The sequence below is a fragment of the Phoca vitulina genome, unplaced genomic scaffold (assembly GCF_004348235.1).
Source record: "Phoca vitulina isolate PV1807 unplaced genomic scaffold, GSC_HSeal_1.0 scaffold21, whole genome shotgun sequence".
Lineage (NCBI taxonomy): Eukaryota > Metazoa > Chordata > Mammalia > Carnivora > Phocidae > Phoca > Phoca vitulina.
In genome coordinates this window covers 1,841,227-1,856,971 of record NW_022589724.1, presented here as the reverse complement: position 1 = coordinate 1,856,971, position 15,745 = coordinate 1,841,227, and the positions used below count along the sequence as shown (strand labels likewise).

The window sequence follows — 15,745 nt, the reverse complement described above, 5'->3', positions numbered from 1 at the left end:
CCTCAGGTGGCAGCATAGACAGTGTCCTGTCACAAATTGCTGCCCAGAGGAAGAAAGCAGCCGGCTTATCGGAGCAGAAGGCCAGCCACCAGTCAAGTCCCCTTGGGCCAGCACCAGGGTCCAGCTCGTCGGAACTCCCAGTCTCCCCTGCAGGCGGTGGCGGTCCCGGTGGCAAGGTACGTGTTCTCTTTCTCTCTCCTTCTGTTACACTCTTCGGTTCTGTCCTCATGTGGCTCATGTGCTGGGGAGCACGGGCAGTGCCGAGGTCGTGGGACGGGACTCGAGACAGGCCTCTTGCAGCCGGCTGCTCCCAGGCTGTCTGGGGAGGGCTGGATCAGGCCGGCGGTTGCTGGGGTCCCACCCTGTGCCCTCGGCCGCCTGCACACGTGCGTCTACCTCCCACCTGATCTGCAGGGCATCTCCAGGTGCCTCATTCAGCCTCACACTGTGTACGTTGGTTCATAGCTTAGAGCCAAGAAGTGTGGAGCCCTTCAGGAGCAGACTGCCTGGGATCAGATCTCAGCCCCACCCTTGAGCATTTTGCGGGGGGCCTGGCCCCTGGCCGGTCTGTGGCAGCTGTCAGTGCTGATGTGCCCAGCAGGAGTGGTTGCGCTCCCACCTTATGCCTTCACCGTGCACGGCTCTGGGGTGGCTGCTTCGTGCCTAGCGCTGCTAGCAGGGAGGGTGCGGTGGTCTGTCTGACGGCTCTCAGACTGTCACTGCGGACTCCGGCAGTGAGGAGGGGGCATGCCATGGGGGCACAGATGGGGGCCGCTCCCCAAGCCTGACGGCATCAGTGACACCTACAGGGGGTCTGAAGGATGAGGAGCCAGATGACGGCGACAGGGGTGGGACAGGGGTGAGGCTGCTCCAGGGTGAGGCACTCCAGAGGGGAAGAGCTGAAGCAAGGTTGGAAGGCAGGCCAGAGTTGGAGTCTCACCTGTCTGTCCGGCATCATTCCTCCACTGATGCAGCCCAAGAGCAAGCAACACGTTGTTAGTTTCTGTGTGGGGTTTGCGTGGCCCTCCACGTGCCCCCCTCCGGTGGTTCAGTGTAGCCCATTTCGTCCTCTGAGAGGACCCCACATCCAGGCACTGTCCCACTCTTTATATTTTTTAGATGTCTTAAGCTTTTTCCCTGAGAAAAGTTAGATCACGTGAAAGCCTCACCCCTGGACCCTTGCCCAGAAGTGCCTCCAGAGATTATGTTTTAATGGATGTATGAGAAATAATCTTTATTTTCTGCCCACCACTGTTGGTTACATAACTTTTGGTTATTCAAGGTCCCTTTTGCAATCAGACATACATAATTAGGTTCCCATTATAATAGAGCTCCAGAAAGTTTCTCTGTCCCTATGCGTTAGCATATTTTCCATTATATTGAAAATTATTTGTGTAATAGGATCTGTGTAATGAGTTCCCTTTAGAATTCAGCTCTAGAAAAATGTCTCTACTGATACTTCCATACATTTTCTTTCCTTAGATAAAAAGAATTATATAATTATTATATTTCTCTTTTTGCCTTTGCTGCTAGGAAACTCAGAGCTACTAATTAAAGTAAGTCTTCTTGTCTGGGCTTTGATATAGTTTTCCTCTTCTCTGTTGTTTAAGAATTTCTGTTTCTATTTGGATGATCTTATGATGTGTTAGATATTGTTAGCTTCCTTTAACTGGTATTCAAAATAGGTAGGCATCTAAATTATAAGTTAACTTATCTCCCTTGGCTGCATCTATTATATATAATCTATGTACAAGTATATTCTGATGAAAGGAGATTGTGTCAAAAGATGCATTCAGGAAACAAACTGGGGAAACTATCCAGTTCAGTGATCACCTGATACTCCTAACAATATACTTGGGGAGCTCTCTAAAAATTCAGGTTTCTGGGCTCCACCCAGCATAACTGAATGAGACTCTTCAAGACAGGGTCTGAGGACTCTGATTTTCCCCCCAGAGAGTATTGCAGCCAGCCCAGCCCAGGGCTTTTAGAAACAGCTGCCCTAAATCAAAGGACCCAAGGAGTGGGCTTTCTGTCAAAGGCTCCAGCAGCAATATGGAGACATGCAGTGCTTGTCAAAGACTCCCCTAGGAAGAATTAGAAATTAGTATTCAAAATAGGAGCCTCCTGAATCTGGTTTTTGAACTTTGCTTCAGACAAGCACCACCGTAATGGTGGAATAGTCACAAGGCATGGCTTCTGCCATGTTCACGAATCAACCTGAGGTGAACCTGAGGAGAATCAGGGGGTGAGGGACATTTCAGTGTGTGTGTCAGTGCTTCCCAGACCTCTGGAGGCCCAAAGTCCCACTGAGTATATCAGCTCTCTATTCCCACCCTAGAGCCTAGTGGTTTAAAACAAAAAGCATTTCTTTAGCTTGTGAACCTGTGGGTCAGCATTTCAGTCTGGACTTAGCTAGTCAGTCCTTCTGGTCTGGGGGGATCACTTATACATTTGGCTGTTGGCTGGGGTGACCAGGATAACTGGGCCATGTGTGCCCACAACAAGCTTAGATATGTTCTCATGACAACAGCCAAAGGCATGAGTTGAAAACCAATCAGGTTGTTTAAGAAGTCAGCACACCCACTGCAGGAGAACACACAGAGTTACATGGGAGGAATTGAGATGACACTATTAACACAATCAGTCTGCTATACTGGGAACCCAGGTAATAGTTCAAATATTTCAGAGCATCCCAAATAATCATATTTATCTGTCCCCCCACCCCTACCAAATAATGCTGCCCACAAGATCCAGAGTATCATGTTTCTTTGCTTTGGCTGGGATAGATCTGTTTAGTCGGGATATACTAATTATCTCCTGCTTAATTAGAAGCTGTATTATTGAATGTCCTTCTTTATAAAAAAGCAGAAAGAAGAATTTATTAACAATATACGCAACTAAATGACAAAATCTTTCAAAATCTAAGAGAGGGACTTGTTGTTCCACTCTGGGATGTAGTTAGAAGGAGCATTAAAGGCTTAGCAGAAGGAGAGGTGTACCCATTTCCATGCATTAGAACTATTTATCTTAGCCTCTGCTATCCTAGTTAAGATGTCCAACTTTACCAAATATTACAAGACCTACAAAAAGGCATGAAAAACTGCACTCCCAAGAAACAGCAGTCATCAGAACCTGACTCAGATATGACAAAGATGTTGGAATTACCAGACAGTGAATTTAAAAGAACTATAATTAATTGTTAAAGGCTCTAATGGAAAGTTTGAACATGGGAGATCATAGCTATTTCAGCAGATCGATGGAAACTCTAAGAAAGAATCAAATGAAAACTCTAGAAATAGAAGACAGGTAACAGAGACAGGCATGCCTTCGATGGGCTCTTCGGTACACTTGACACAGCCAAGGAAAGAGTCTGTGAAGTGGAAGACAGGGTAAAAGAAATCACCCAAACGGAAGCACAAAGAATAAAAAATAAGAACAACAAGAACAACAAAAAAACAGTTGTGGGATAATGTCAAGTGCTCTCACATACAAGTAATAAGAATCTCTGAAGACAGAGAGAAAGAGAATGGTAGGATGGAAAGAATATCTCAAAATAATGCCTGAAAAATTCCCCAAATTAATGATAAATGACAAATCACAGATCCAGGAAGTTCAGAAAACACTATAGGATAAATGTCAAAAAGAAAACACCTAGCTGTATCCTAGTTACACTACTGAATAAATAACTCCCATAACTCAACAATAAGAGGGGCGCCTGGGTGGCTCAGTTGGTTATGTGTCTGGCTCTTGTTCTCAACTCAGGTCTTGATCTCAGGGTCATGAGTTCAAGCCCACATTGGGCTCTACACTAGGGCATGGAACCTATTTAAAAAAAATTTTTTTTAACTCAACAATAAAATAACCAACAAATTATAAAAAATAGGCAAAATGGATACTTCACCAAAAATATACAAATGGTAAATAAACATGGAAAAATGTTGAACATTAGCTATTGGGGAAAATGCAAATTAAAACCACAGCAACATAGCACTATATACCTAATAGACTGGCTAAAATTAAAAACAAAAATTTAAAGATACAGTGCTGGTGAGGATACGGAGCTACTGGAACTCAGATGCCAGTGGGAATGCGAAACAGTACAGCCACCTTGAAAACGTTTGGCAGTTCCTTATAAAACTAAATATGCACTTACCATACGAACTGGCTGTCTCCCTCCTAGATATTTACCCAAGTGTATTTTCAAAAACTGTTCATGCCAAAATCTGTTTGTGAATGTTTATAGCAGTTTTCTCCATAATCACGCCAAACCGGAGACATGTCTTCAACAGGCCAATGGATAAACCAGCTGTGGTACATCCATGTGATGGAGCGCTGCTCAGCAGTGGAAAGGACCACACTGTTGACATGTGCAGTAACTTGAATGGATCTTCAAGGCAGTTTGCTGCACCAGCCCCAAAAGTCTACATATTGTATAATTACATTTATGCGACGTTTTAGAAAAGACAAAACCTTAGGGATGGAAAACAGATCCTTTATTTCTGTGGGTCGGGATGAGGGGGAGAGTGACTAGAAAACGACCAGACAAGGGAATTTTGGAGGTGATGGAACTGTTCTTGTATGGTACACAACTCTGCGTTTATCAAAACCCAGAGAATTTTACACAACCAAGTTATTTCTGCTGTATGCAGATTTTAAAAAACAGTATGAACCACGAACCAAAGATGGAATGCAGACCATGACAACAGATCTGTATTACAAATGACTGATGTAAGCACACGTTGGGAGGTGGGGGTGAGGGGAAACTGTGTCGAGTGGATATGGTAAGGCCAAATACAGACGAATAACCGTACCCAAACACTGTACTCTAATTGATGATTTTTTTTCTTGTAGGGATATGGGTTAAATTCTGAAACCACTTTACACATAGATACTTTTTGTATACATATACACTTTGTTTATACTAGGGTTGATCAAATAAGTAAATATAACAAGCCCCCTTTTTCACTGTCAGAGATTGAATCAAAGGGGAAATGCCTGCGCAAACCCCATGGATGTTGGACTGTTGTCGGAGGTGTCGGTATGAATCAATATGAATGCATGCCTATAAATATGTGTGTGTATATATATATACAGATTGATACAGTAGTAAGTGTGGCTGTGTGTATACATGGCTCAGGATACTCTATTTCCTTGCTCTGTCCACCCTACAAGCAGTGACATCCCAGTAACCACGAGCAACCTAGTACCCAGATTTTGGTTTCTAAATACCACTCTCCAAGAAAAGGGACCAGGGCCTTGGAGAAGTGGTTTATTCCAGTGGTGGGTCAGTGAAAATACAAGATGAGCCTAAAGCATTTTATGGTTTCAGAAAGTAAGGAAAGGAGATGGCCTTAAAAAGAAAGAATTAAAAAAAGGTGGGCATGTCGAAAGGACAGAGGAGCCCACCTGAAAAATCTCAGTGGCCAAAACTGGAACAATTTGAACAACCATAAAATAAATAGCAATAGTTATTAGATTATAGCCCAAAGAATAGCATAAATATCCATGAGCCCATACTGATAAGGAATAAATAACTGAATAAACTGGAAAAGGAGCAACTCTTCCTTACAGAATTCCAAATAAGTGAAAGGTAAGGGAAATAGCAGATCTTATATCATTAGAACATCACAGTAGTATTTGCTGTAGACAAGATCAACTGAAGAATGCTAAAATTACTGGGAGCAACAAGATATTTAGCTCAAAATCTACCCCCCCCCAAATGTTTGTTAATTATAAAGGGAAAAGGTAGTAACTTCACCATGGAGAAATCAGACAGACACCACCTTAATTAAGTGATGAAGGTCAATGTTATCAGTAATAAGAAATGGGTACTTTGAGATTCCTGGTATGATGCAGTAAGAGTGGCGCATTACCTCTGGGGCCATTAACCCCCCAAATCCATAAGCAAATCTAATTATGAGAAAATAAAAGATTGACCCAGACTGAGGGACATTCTACAAACACCTCAACTCTTCGACAATGTCAAGGTCATGAAAGGCAAGGAAAGACTGAGCTGTCACAGGTTGGAGGAGGTCAGAGGGACATGATAAGTCAATGCAACGTGGGATCCTGGACCAGAATCAGGACATCAAGTACAACAACCAGTGAAATCCGAGTGAAGTCCATAGGTTAGCTAATAGTATTGCATGACTGTTAATTTCATAGTTTTGATGATTGTGCTATAGTTATGTAAGCTGTTAACATCAGGGGAAGCTGTCTGATGGATACACAGGAATGCTCTGTTCTATCTTTGCAACTCTTCTGTAAGTCTAAAATTTAAAAAGAAGGCACTTTTTTTTTTAAGCAAAATGACACACAAGGGAAAAATGATGTGTTCTTTGGTGGAAGGTTGGCAATGACTGGTTTAGATCAAGGAACGTCAGGAGCAGAAAGGGACTTCGTGCATTTATAAGCCACACTTCCATTTAGAGCTGGGTTAGCTGAGAGGGAAAGGGACTTGGCCAAGGACACAATGCTGGTAGCCGTACGGGCAGGACTAGCGCCCAGGTTCCTGGCTCCTCAAGGGCTACTTTTTCCATCCTACCCCCTGCCTCTCTGCTCCAGGGGACGATTTTCCTGTGAGTGTTCTGACAATACTGTTTCTGCTTTGCGTGTGTTTTAAAGTAGGTTTCATCGTCCTGGTTAGATAACCTTGCTGAGTCAGCACCCATGTTCCCTGTCGAGTGTGTTTTAATTGCTCCTACCCTCCAGGTGACAGCTTACGTATTTGTCTTATTCTTTTCGGCAGAAACTGGAGACGAACAAAAGGCCTCCGTCTGGAACTTCCACTACCTCCAAGAGCACCTCCCCTACGCTCACACCCTCCCCTTCACCCAAAGGGCACACGGCCGAGTCCTCGGTGTCCTCCTCTTCGTCCCATCGGCAGTCCAAGAGCAGTGGGGGCTCCAGCAGCGGCACCATCACAGATGAGGGTGAGTCCGCCAAGGTCCTGAAATACCACCCTTTCCTCTTTGCCGCTGTGACCTGGCAGGTGCTCTTAATTGCGATAGCTGTCCTAAGTCAGGTCTTTAAGACTTCCAGCAAAAATTCCTATCCCTTTTCTTCCCTGATTCCACCTTGTATTTTTATCTTTACCGTGCTAATGGTATGGCAAGCTCCCTCAGCTAGTTTTTCAGCATAGGTGAGTTTTGTGGACATACCCAAACATGCACTTGTAGAGATGCTTCTCCAACACCAGTTATGGACCTTTCCCCAAACCTTGTACAAATTGGAATTCTGTCATTTGCAAGTAATGCAGTGTCCACTCAACCTGGTTTAAGCAAAAGCAAACCACATAATTTGTTGGCTCATAAAGTGGAAGCGTCTAGGGTGTGCTTCAGGCATGTGCAGATCCAGGTACCTTGGGAGTGTTTCTCTCCATATCTCAGGTAGGCTCTCTTTCAGTGGTGGCAAAGTTGTCCCCCAGGAACTTCAGGCTTACTTATTTTTCCTGCCAACTTGGCCACAGAAAGCAGAAACCGTGCTACTTTCTTAGCAGGTCCAGCAAATCCTGGGATAGACATCATTGGCCTCCCTTGGCTCTGTTTACAGTGACGGGCCATTTGACCGTGTGTCCGTGGCAGCGGAATGTGCCCATTGGCCAGGCACAGGTCCTGGGTCTGCCTTTATAGCTGGGGTCAGGGTCTGAGCTATGGACATGGAGAGAAGTGGCTCCTCAAAGGAAAATTGCAGTGCCGTTTCTAGAAGGAGGAGGGCGTGGATGGTGGGCAAGCAGAGGCAATAGCTGTCCCCTGTAACCAGGAGAACTTTAGAACCTGGGCGCGTGCACTGCAAGTCCCTCCCGTGGGGATGATGCAGAAAGGACAAGGGAGTGGAGGCCCAGCTGCGAGGCCCCAGATGAAGACAGGAAGAGATAAAAGACAAAGGGAGATGAAGAATCCTGTCCTTTAAACTGCCGTCTGGTGGTCTGGGGATGGGGGACGGAGCGGGGGCGGGGGGGGGGGAGCGGGCAGGTGGCGGGAGAGGGAGCAGAGCTTTGGTAAGAGACGGGGCCCAGGCAGGTGCAAATCAAGTAGTGTGTCAGAGAGGGGAGAGAAATCTCAGGTGTGTGAGGGCCTCATGCTCACGCGAGGGCACATGGTTGCAGGGAGGAAGGGGCTGAGCACGCTCTGCCCAGCAGGTGATAAGCTGAAACCAGCTGCACCGGCTGTGGTCTGGACTGAGTTGATAAGTGCATGCTGCCATTGACCTCCTCTGTATTCGGGGGCCACTTTTATTTTTTTGTGATATCTAATGCCATCATTTATAACAGCTTCAGAGAGTCACTAGCAACCCCATCCTATGGAGATGTGAAAACACATCCCTAACTGTGTTTTCTGTGTGGGTTTTAGTTCCCCACTCATGAATTCTCCTACTGTGGAAGCTTTTAGGAATCTAAACTCCTAGAGGTTCAGTTAGGTACTCATACCCCACCTTTCTCCAAAACAGAGTTGAGACCGTGGATATCTGTATGCACTGTCTATGCCCACTCTTTCCCTCTCCCTCATCATTTAAAAAGGTTTGCAAAGCCTGAGTTGGGATAGAAACAAAAGAGGAGCTGATAGCAATTTCTTTTTAGATTAATTTCTCTGGTGTAGAAAGCCTAGCTCTCCCTTCCAGAGTTCCTGTGTTCTGAGGCAGCATGAAATTGTCACAGGACAGAGCTGCAATCCATCCTCCAAACAGCCACTTTTTATGACACTCGTGTGGGAAATGTGTGGCCCCAGTCGTGGACTACATGCAAGCCTTTGCCTGCCCCATCTTTCCACCTGCGGCGCTCTTGAGACCCCTCCCTCACAGGGGTGAAGCCTGTGTACTGGATGACCTAACCTGTGCTGGCTGTTAGGATACCTCACAGCCTGGCTGGGGCTTCGGGTGCAGGCAACGTAATAGCAGTACGGGATTGTGACACAGATGGGGGCAAATCTGAGTTAGCAGCAGAGCGCGGGGTGCCACGGCGGGCTTCACCGAAGAGCAGGCCTTCAGGCCAGAGGGCTGAGGAGAGGCAGGGCGGTGGCGGACCAGAGTCAGTTGTCGAATTGATAGGAAATGTACAAGCCAGTGATTAAACACAGCTATTAAAAGTCAAATTACAACCAAACAACAATACCTGTGTGCGTATATAACATAATACCTACATATGTTATAAAAATATATGTATATATATTATATAAAAATATAATATGTAAAATATATAAATATATGTAAAAACATAAAGTATATATAAAATATATATGAAAAAATATAAATATGTAAAACTATATAAAAACGAATCTATATAAGTGTGTGTATATATATATATATATATAGAAGAAGCCAAAGAAAAGAAAAAGTCAAATTATGTGAATTTATGTAATTATACTAATTATATTGAATTAGAGGTATGTGGTATTTAAAACAAAATATATTATTAACTTTTTAGTACAGAACGTCTGTGCTCTTTATGCAATAGAAATACTATATAATGATATGCTACTACGCACATCCCTTCCCAGTTCCACTTTCAGGAACGTTGGTTATAGTTGGTAGCTTGAAATTAGCCAGGAGGGGGCATTGACTCCATGATGTCAGCAAATGCCACCAGTCAGGGTTTGGTTTGTTGTCTCCTAGAGCATCTAGATGTCATCTAGACAATGTTGGAGAAGGTGTTCATTTTGCAGGAGAAAGTTAAAAGTGTGACTAGCACAAATAATTGAGAAAATAGTCTTTCAGGATTTTCAAATCATTATCTCACTCTGCCCAGTTGCTCATGTGAAGTTCCTATATGCGTCCTCATTGTTCTATTTCATCTTACCTGTTCCCATAGACGAAACTATCCAGCGGCAGCCATATTGGAACTGTAGTCCTTGGCTACGGATTAAGAGGAGGGCGAAAATCAGTGAAAGCATTCAGTGAGGTGCCTGAGATGCCATGCAAGCATTGGCGAAATGGAATTTGTGAGAAACAATATTGTGTAGTGTATTATTATATGTAAATTGAGTGCTACCTGTCCCTTATACGTGTCCCTCAGTAAAATCTGCAGTAAACTGACGTAGCTACCTATGTACGCACACACATTTTCCCTCAGAGAGCCGGTTGTTAACCACTTAGCAGCACACCACTGTGGGGAAAGGCTGCGTGTGGAGGGAACAGCAGGAGCAAAGCTTTGGCATCATGAAACAATCAGTGGGTTCTGTGTGGACCAGGACTCGCTTCATCTCATACATCCTAGCTCAGTAGCACTCTTCTGTGAAGCCTTTTCCAGTCCTTCAGGCTGGTCAGCTGTCCTCCCTGTCCCCTGATTCCCTTGTTAATACCCCTTATCATAGCACCTGTCACCAGTGAGAGACGTGGCGGAAGGGGTGGGGTGCGTAGCACAGGCCTGGGAGCTGGACGACTTGGTGTGAAAGCCTGCTCTGCCACGGACCAGCAGTATGATCTTATCCAGGATGTGCTAGCCAACCTTTTTATACCTCACTTCCTCATCTGTAAATGAGGACGATGATAGGATGGAGCTCATGGGGTTGTTGTAAAGAGCAGATGGGTTATCCATGTGCGGGGTGCCTGATGGTGCATCAACCTCATCATTTCATCTTCCCAGCCACACTGAGCTCCTTCACAGCACAGACCTTTCCATCCTTGCACTCTCAGCATGTAGTAGGCATGTTGGTAGCCACTGTTGAATGAATGAGTTAAAAGAAGGAACTCAGGTCTCCTAACCTCCCCTCCACTCTTCTGTGAATTGCACCTGTGGCCCCAGGACCTTTGCACTTGCTGTTCCTTCTGCCTGAATACTGCCTGCTGATCTTTCCCTTGGTATTACACAGTTCATCCCTTCATTTACTGCTCAAATGGTACCTTATAAAGGAGCCCTTCGTTAACCACCCTCTATAATAAACAACGTTCTCCTGTTCCCTGTCATCTACCCTACCCTGCTTCCTTCGTCCTCACTGCCTTTGGCCCGGCAGCCTGCTTATCTGTTTTGGTCTTTGTTGGGTCCCTAGTGCCTAGTCTGGTAAATCCCTGTTGAATGTGTCAGTGAATGTTGTTTCAAGCCACCCCCACCTCCCACTGATGCTAGTCTTGTCTCCTTTCTTCACCCTCCCTGCTCTGAAATCTTGCTATCCAGAATCTTCTGTTTTCCCCTGCTCTGTGCCCCTCTAGCTCTGCTCTTCCACTCAGATGTATCCGTCCTTCCTTCGGGAAGCCCACAGCCTCCTCACACTTAGCCAAACTCCAGTTCTGGTCAGAAGCCACCTGCTTGTTCTCTTAAGTTTTTTCTCCACCTCGCTGACAACTTGCTGGCATTAGCATTTGCCACAGGTGCGGAGACCCGCAGTCAAGAAATCCTAATTAAAAGCTGTTCTTGGACAGAAAGTGGAGTTTTAGTCCCAGCAGCTAGAACTCCGAGAACTTGGGGATTGCGGCCATTGGAAGGTCACCTGGCCACGAACCTCCCCACCTTCTGTGTCCACCACCCACCTTGGGGTCTGGGGAGATGCCAAGGGCGCACCCTGAGGGGAAGCGTGGCTGACAGGTGGCTCAGACCCACCCCCAGCTGCATCCCCACAAGTGGAGCTTAGATCTGCTTCCTGTGTTGGGGTTTCTCGTGACATTTCATTTGAGATAAGCTTGCCGCTACTTTATGAGTTTGAAGACCACTGTTCTGATGCATTTTGCCAAATTCTAAAATATCTTTTCACATCTTTCCCTCTTGAAGATGAACTGACTGGAATCCTTAAGAAATTATCACTTGAGAAATATCAGCCCATTTTTGAGGAGCAAGAGGTAAGGATGTTATTTTTGAATGTCCATCTGAATCTTACTGTAAAAAAAAATATCTTAAATATATGGGTTTTCATCCTATGAGCATAGATTGATCTTTCTCACTGAGACAGCTAAGGAAATGGAGTTTGTGTTCAGCACATTTAGTTCAGTTCATCACAGTGAAATCCTGGGGGCCTTATGGCTCGTTTTGTTGTAATAGAATTATGTGATTTTGAGCACTGCTCTCGCTAGTAAAGTTTGTGTTTGTCCTTTGCACACTTTTGTTGAAGGAGATTGACTGGCAGGTTTTTAGATTTAAAGCGGGTCAAAAACAAATCCTATTGACTCTGTGCTAAGTGTCTGGATATAGGATGTCTGTGTTAATCCGAGAGAGTTCCTTTTGCTTAAAAGCACTCACAGTCACTTTTTTTTTTTTTTAAATGACCGTTCTGCTGTTTGGCAGTTTCTCAAAATGTTAAACATAGAATTACCATGTGACCCAGCAGTCCCACTCCTGGGTGTGTGCCTAAGAGAACTGAAAACATATGTCCACACAAAAACTTGCACACGAATGTTCATAGCAGCATTATTCATAATAGCCAAAAAGTGGGAAACAACCCAAATGTCCATCGATCGATGAATGACCAGATGCGTTATCGCTGTACTATGGAATATAATTCGGCCATAAAAAGGAAGAAAGTGCTGACGCACACTATGACACGGAAGAGCCTGGGACACACATTATGCTGAGGGGAAGAAGCCAGACACAAAAGGCCACATATGGTGTGATTCCATTTATATGAAATGTCCAGAATAGGCAAATCTGTAGAGACAGAAAGTAATTAGTGGTTGCCAGGGAGTGGGGGGAGGAGAGAATGGGGACGGACTGCTTATATGGGTGTGGGTTTCTTTTTGGAGTGATGCAAATGTTCTAAAGTAGAGTGTGATGGTTGCACAACTCTGAATATACTAAAAATCACTGAATCGTCTGCTTTCTTTAATTAAAAAGAATTTTTTACTTGCGTGTAGTTGCACACAGTGTTACATTAATTTCAGATATACAGCTTGGTGATTTGCCAAGCTTATCCATTAACTGTGTTCACCACAAGCGTAGCTGCCCTCCATCCCGACACATCGCTGTCACAGTACCACTGAGGTATTCCTTATGAACTGTACATTTTAAATGGGTGGATTGTATTGTAAGTGAATTACATCTCAAGACGTTTTGGAAAAAACTTATCATTTGGGCCACATAAAGCTCCTCTGCAGGCCCACTAGCCACCAGGGTGTAATCACCGGTTTGGAATATTTCTGGTGCCCGGTCGAGTACATGACAGCTCTCATTATTGCAGTAGCAGTCCTGAGAATCACTCACCATCCCTGCAAGCTTGAGATGCTACTGAGGAGTTTGCATTTTGTCTTAAGCAGCAGACGGAGTGCAGTGGCTTTCTTCCTCCCTTGCTTTCCTGCTGGAGCCAGCGGGTCCTTCCTGCCTCTTTGGCGTTTTAAACCTCAGCAGTGATGTTTCTCATTGCCAAGAAATCTTTCTCGTGCACTGCTGGCGGCCTGCTCTTGTGTGCTGTGTTCTGCGCCCTCTTGGAGTATGCAGGGAACACACCTCAAGGTGTACCTCTGTTTCTTGAGGTGTCTCTGTGTCACAAGGCAACGTTTGTCCTGAGTTCTTAGCTGCATCCCTGTTTTGGAGCTGACATGTCTGAGGGCACACCTGTCATTCACCATTCTCTGGTTCTTGCAGCTGTCCCTTACAGGGAACTGAGGTGTGTTCCAGATGAAATTTGACACTTTCAGAGTTTTAGAGGGCAGGGAGACCAGGCAGAGTTGCTGTGGTCTTCACTTACCCACCTGAAAGTCTCCATAGCCTCGGGGGTTGGGGAGGGTGCTGAGGCCTGGGGCAGGACTGTGGGGAGGGCAGAGCCACTAGCTGGAGGATTTCTGTGTGTGTTGGGTAGGGTGAGGTTAGCTGAGGGGGTGCCCTTGTCAGGAGCCAGCTCGGCTGTACCCCCTGCGCTTAGCTTCTCTCTGGACAACATACAAGCTAGGTAGCACTATGTGAGAGTTGTTATCTGTCCATATAGAGATCCCGTGTTCCCTTGAAGGCTTTCATGCGACTCAGGTTTTAACACCATTGATTGCCCCTGCCCTCACCTCTACACCCATCCCCACAGCTACAGAGCACTTGTTAGTCACTTAAGAAACTCCTTAAAGTACCTGGCATGCAGATAGTACTTTTCCCTCATTTCCAGGGCTCATAAAAATTTCTCCCTCTTATTATAGAGCTTTTAGTGCTTGTTGAGAATTTGGAAGAAGAATGAAGTTAATACATTTTCTCATCCTGCCATACTGAAACTGAAGACAGACTAATAATTTTCATCTCTCTACCTGTATTAGGATGGATTTGGCTATATATATTGAAAAATCCCCGGATGATAGTATCTTAAACAAAATAGAAGGTTATTTTCCCATAGAAAGTGTTCAGATGAGTCATCAAAGCTCCTTCTAGCTCTCTGCTCCACCATCACTAGGGTGTATGGCCCTCATCCTCAAAGTCCAGTATGGCTGCTAGGGCTCCAGCCATTACATCCACATTCCAGGCAGCAGGATGGAAGGAGATAGCAAAAAGACACGTGTTCTCCTTTTTTAAAGAGACTTCCTCAAAGTACCATAAACCTTATATCTCATTAGCCAAAAGTTTGTCAATTGACATGCTCATATGCAAGGGAAACTCAGAAATATAGTGCTTTAGCTTCATGGAAATGTGCCTAGCTGACAACTAGGATTCTATTACTAAAAAAAAGTAGGGCATGAATATTGAAAGGACACAGATGTTTCTGCCTCATAGTGCTAACCCTTCAGAAGTACTCACGTGAGGAGAATTTAGTCTCTGGTTCCCTCCACCTAAAATGAGCTGTGAGGATTTGGCAGCCCCCCAGGGTTGACAGAGGTCAGAGATTGAGAAGGTCAGTGAATGTGCGGATGCAGTAGCATATTGATTGGTGTGGTCATTCAGTCAGCCAGCAAACACAACTCAGGTCTCTGCCCCCTATCAGGCCCTCTACCAGAGCCTGACCCTAGCAAAGGCAGAAACACCCAGAGCATTCTGGGAGCCCAGGGAAGGGGGTCTATAGAATGAGGGCCAGAGGACACCTCAGCTGAGCATAAACTGAGCTTTGAGGGAGGGGAGCAGGGCTAGAAGGGCATCTGGGAAGAGGGAGCAGACATGCGCAGAGAGCCGTCAGCACTTCGGCCTGTTCGGGGCCTGACTGGAGCAGGGAGCCTGACCGGGCAAGGCCCGGCCAGCATGGACATGATCTTGCGAACTACAGTCCGGAGGCAGACGAGGGCCAGCAAGATCTCTAGCCTCTGGTGTGGGTGGTGGACCAGTTAGGGGCAGACTCACAGGAAAGGAGACTCCAGTTAGAAGGGGGGAGCGGGGGGGGGGGGGGTGCACCCTGGGCAAGAGGGCAGAGAGGTGCTGAGGAGCTGGCTGTGGGAACAGCCTGGGGGTCGGGCCGTGGGGAGAGGGGAGTGTCTGGCCCAGCCAGGGGCCGGCAGTGTCTCAAAACCATGTCATCTGCTCTTTCAGGCCCTCAGCCCCTGTGAGCTGTAAAATCCCAGAGAGAGGCAGGGGGGCACCTCACAGAGCTTGGGGCTGGGGAGGGAGCAGACCCTTCCCCACCGACTCACGCCTGCTTCAAGGTGGTTTTAATCCAGGAAAATAAAATGACTATTAAAATAGAAAAGGAAAGATGGGGGACATTTTTCAGAAAAAAATTCCTCTATCTCTACATACATCAAATGTTTTGAAGAAAATTTTTAAAAATCTTCAGTATCTCTGAGGGAATAGAAAACAAAGCCTACTTTTAAAGTGAAAAACTAAGGATTTTCAGTAAGTTATGAAAGTTTAATTTTAAATGACAGCAATATTATATCACATAAAACTATAATATTTTTATAATTTAGCTTGCAAAGCTTTGTGTAA

General features: G+C 45.4%; 1 protein-coding gene across 1 annotated transcript in view; it reads left to right on the top strand.

Annotated features, from left to right (window-relative positions):
• ANKS6 (ankyrin repeat and sterile alpha motif domain containing 6) overlaps positions 1-15,745 on the top strand; it is a 48,455-nt gene that overhangs the window by 18,985 nt on the left and 13,725 nt on the right. Inside the window, exons 11-13 of the mRNA XM_032418630.1 lie at positions 7-176; positions 6,749-6,932; positions 11,699-11,766. Of these exons, the coding sequence (XP_032274521.1) occupies positions 7-176; positions 6,749-6,932; positions 11,699-11,766 (422 nt within the window). The remainder of the gene's footprint in view (positions 1-6; positions 177-6,748; positions 6,933-11,698; positions 11,767-15,745) is intronic.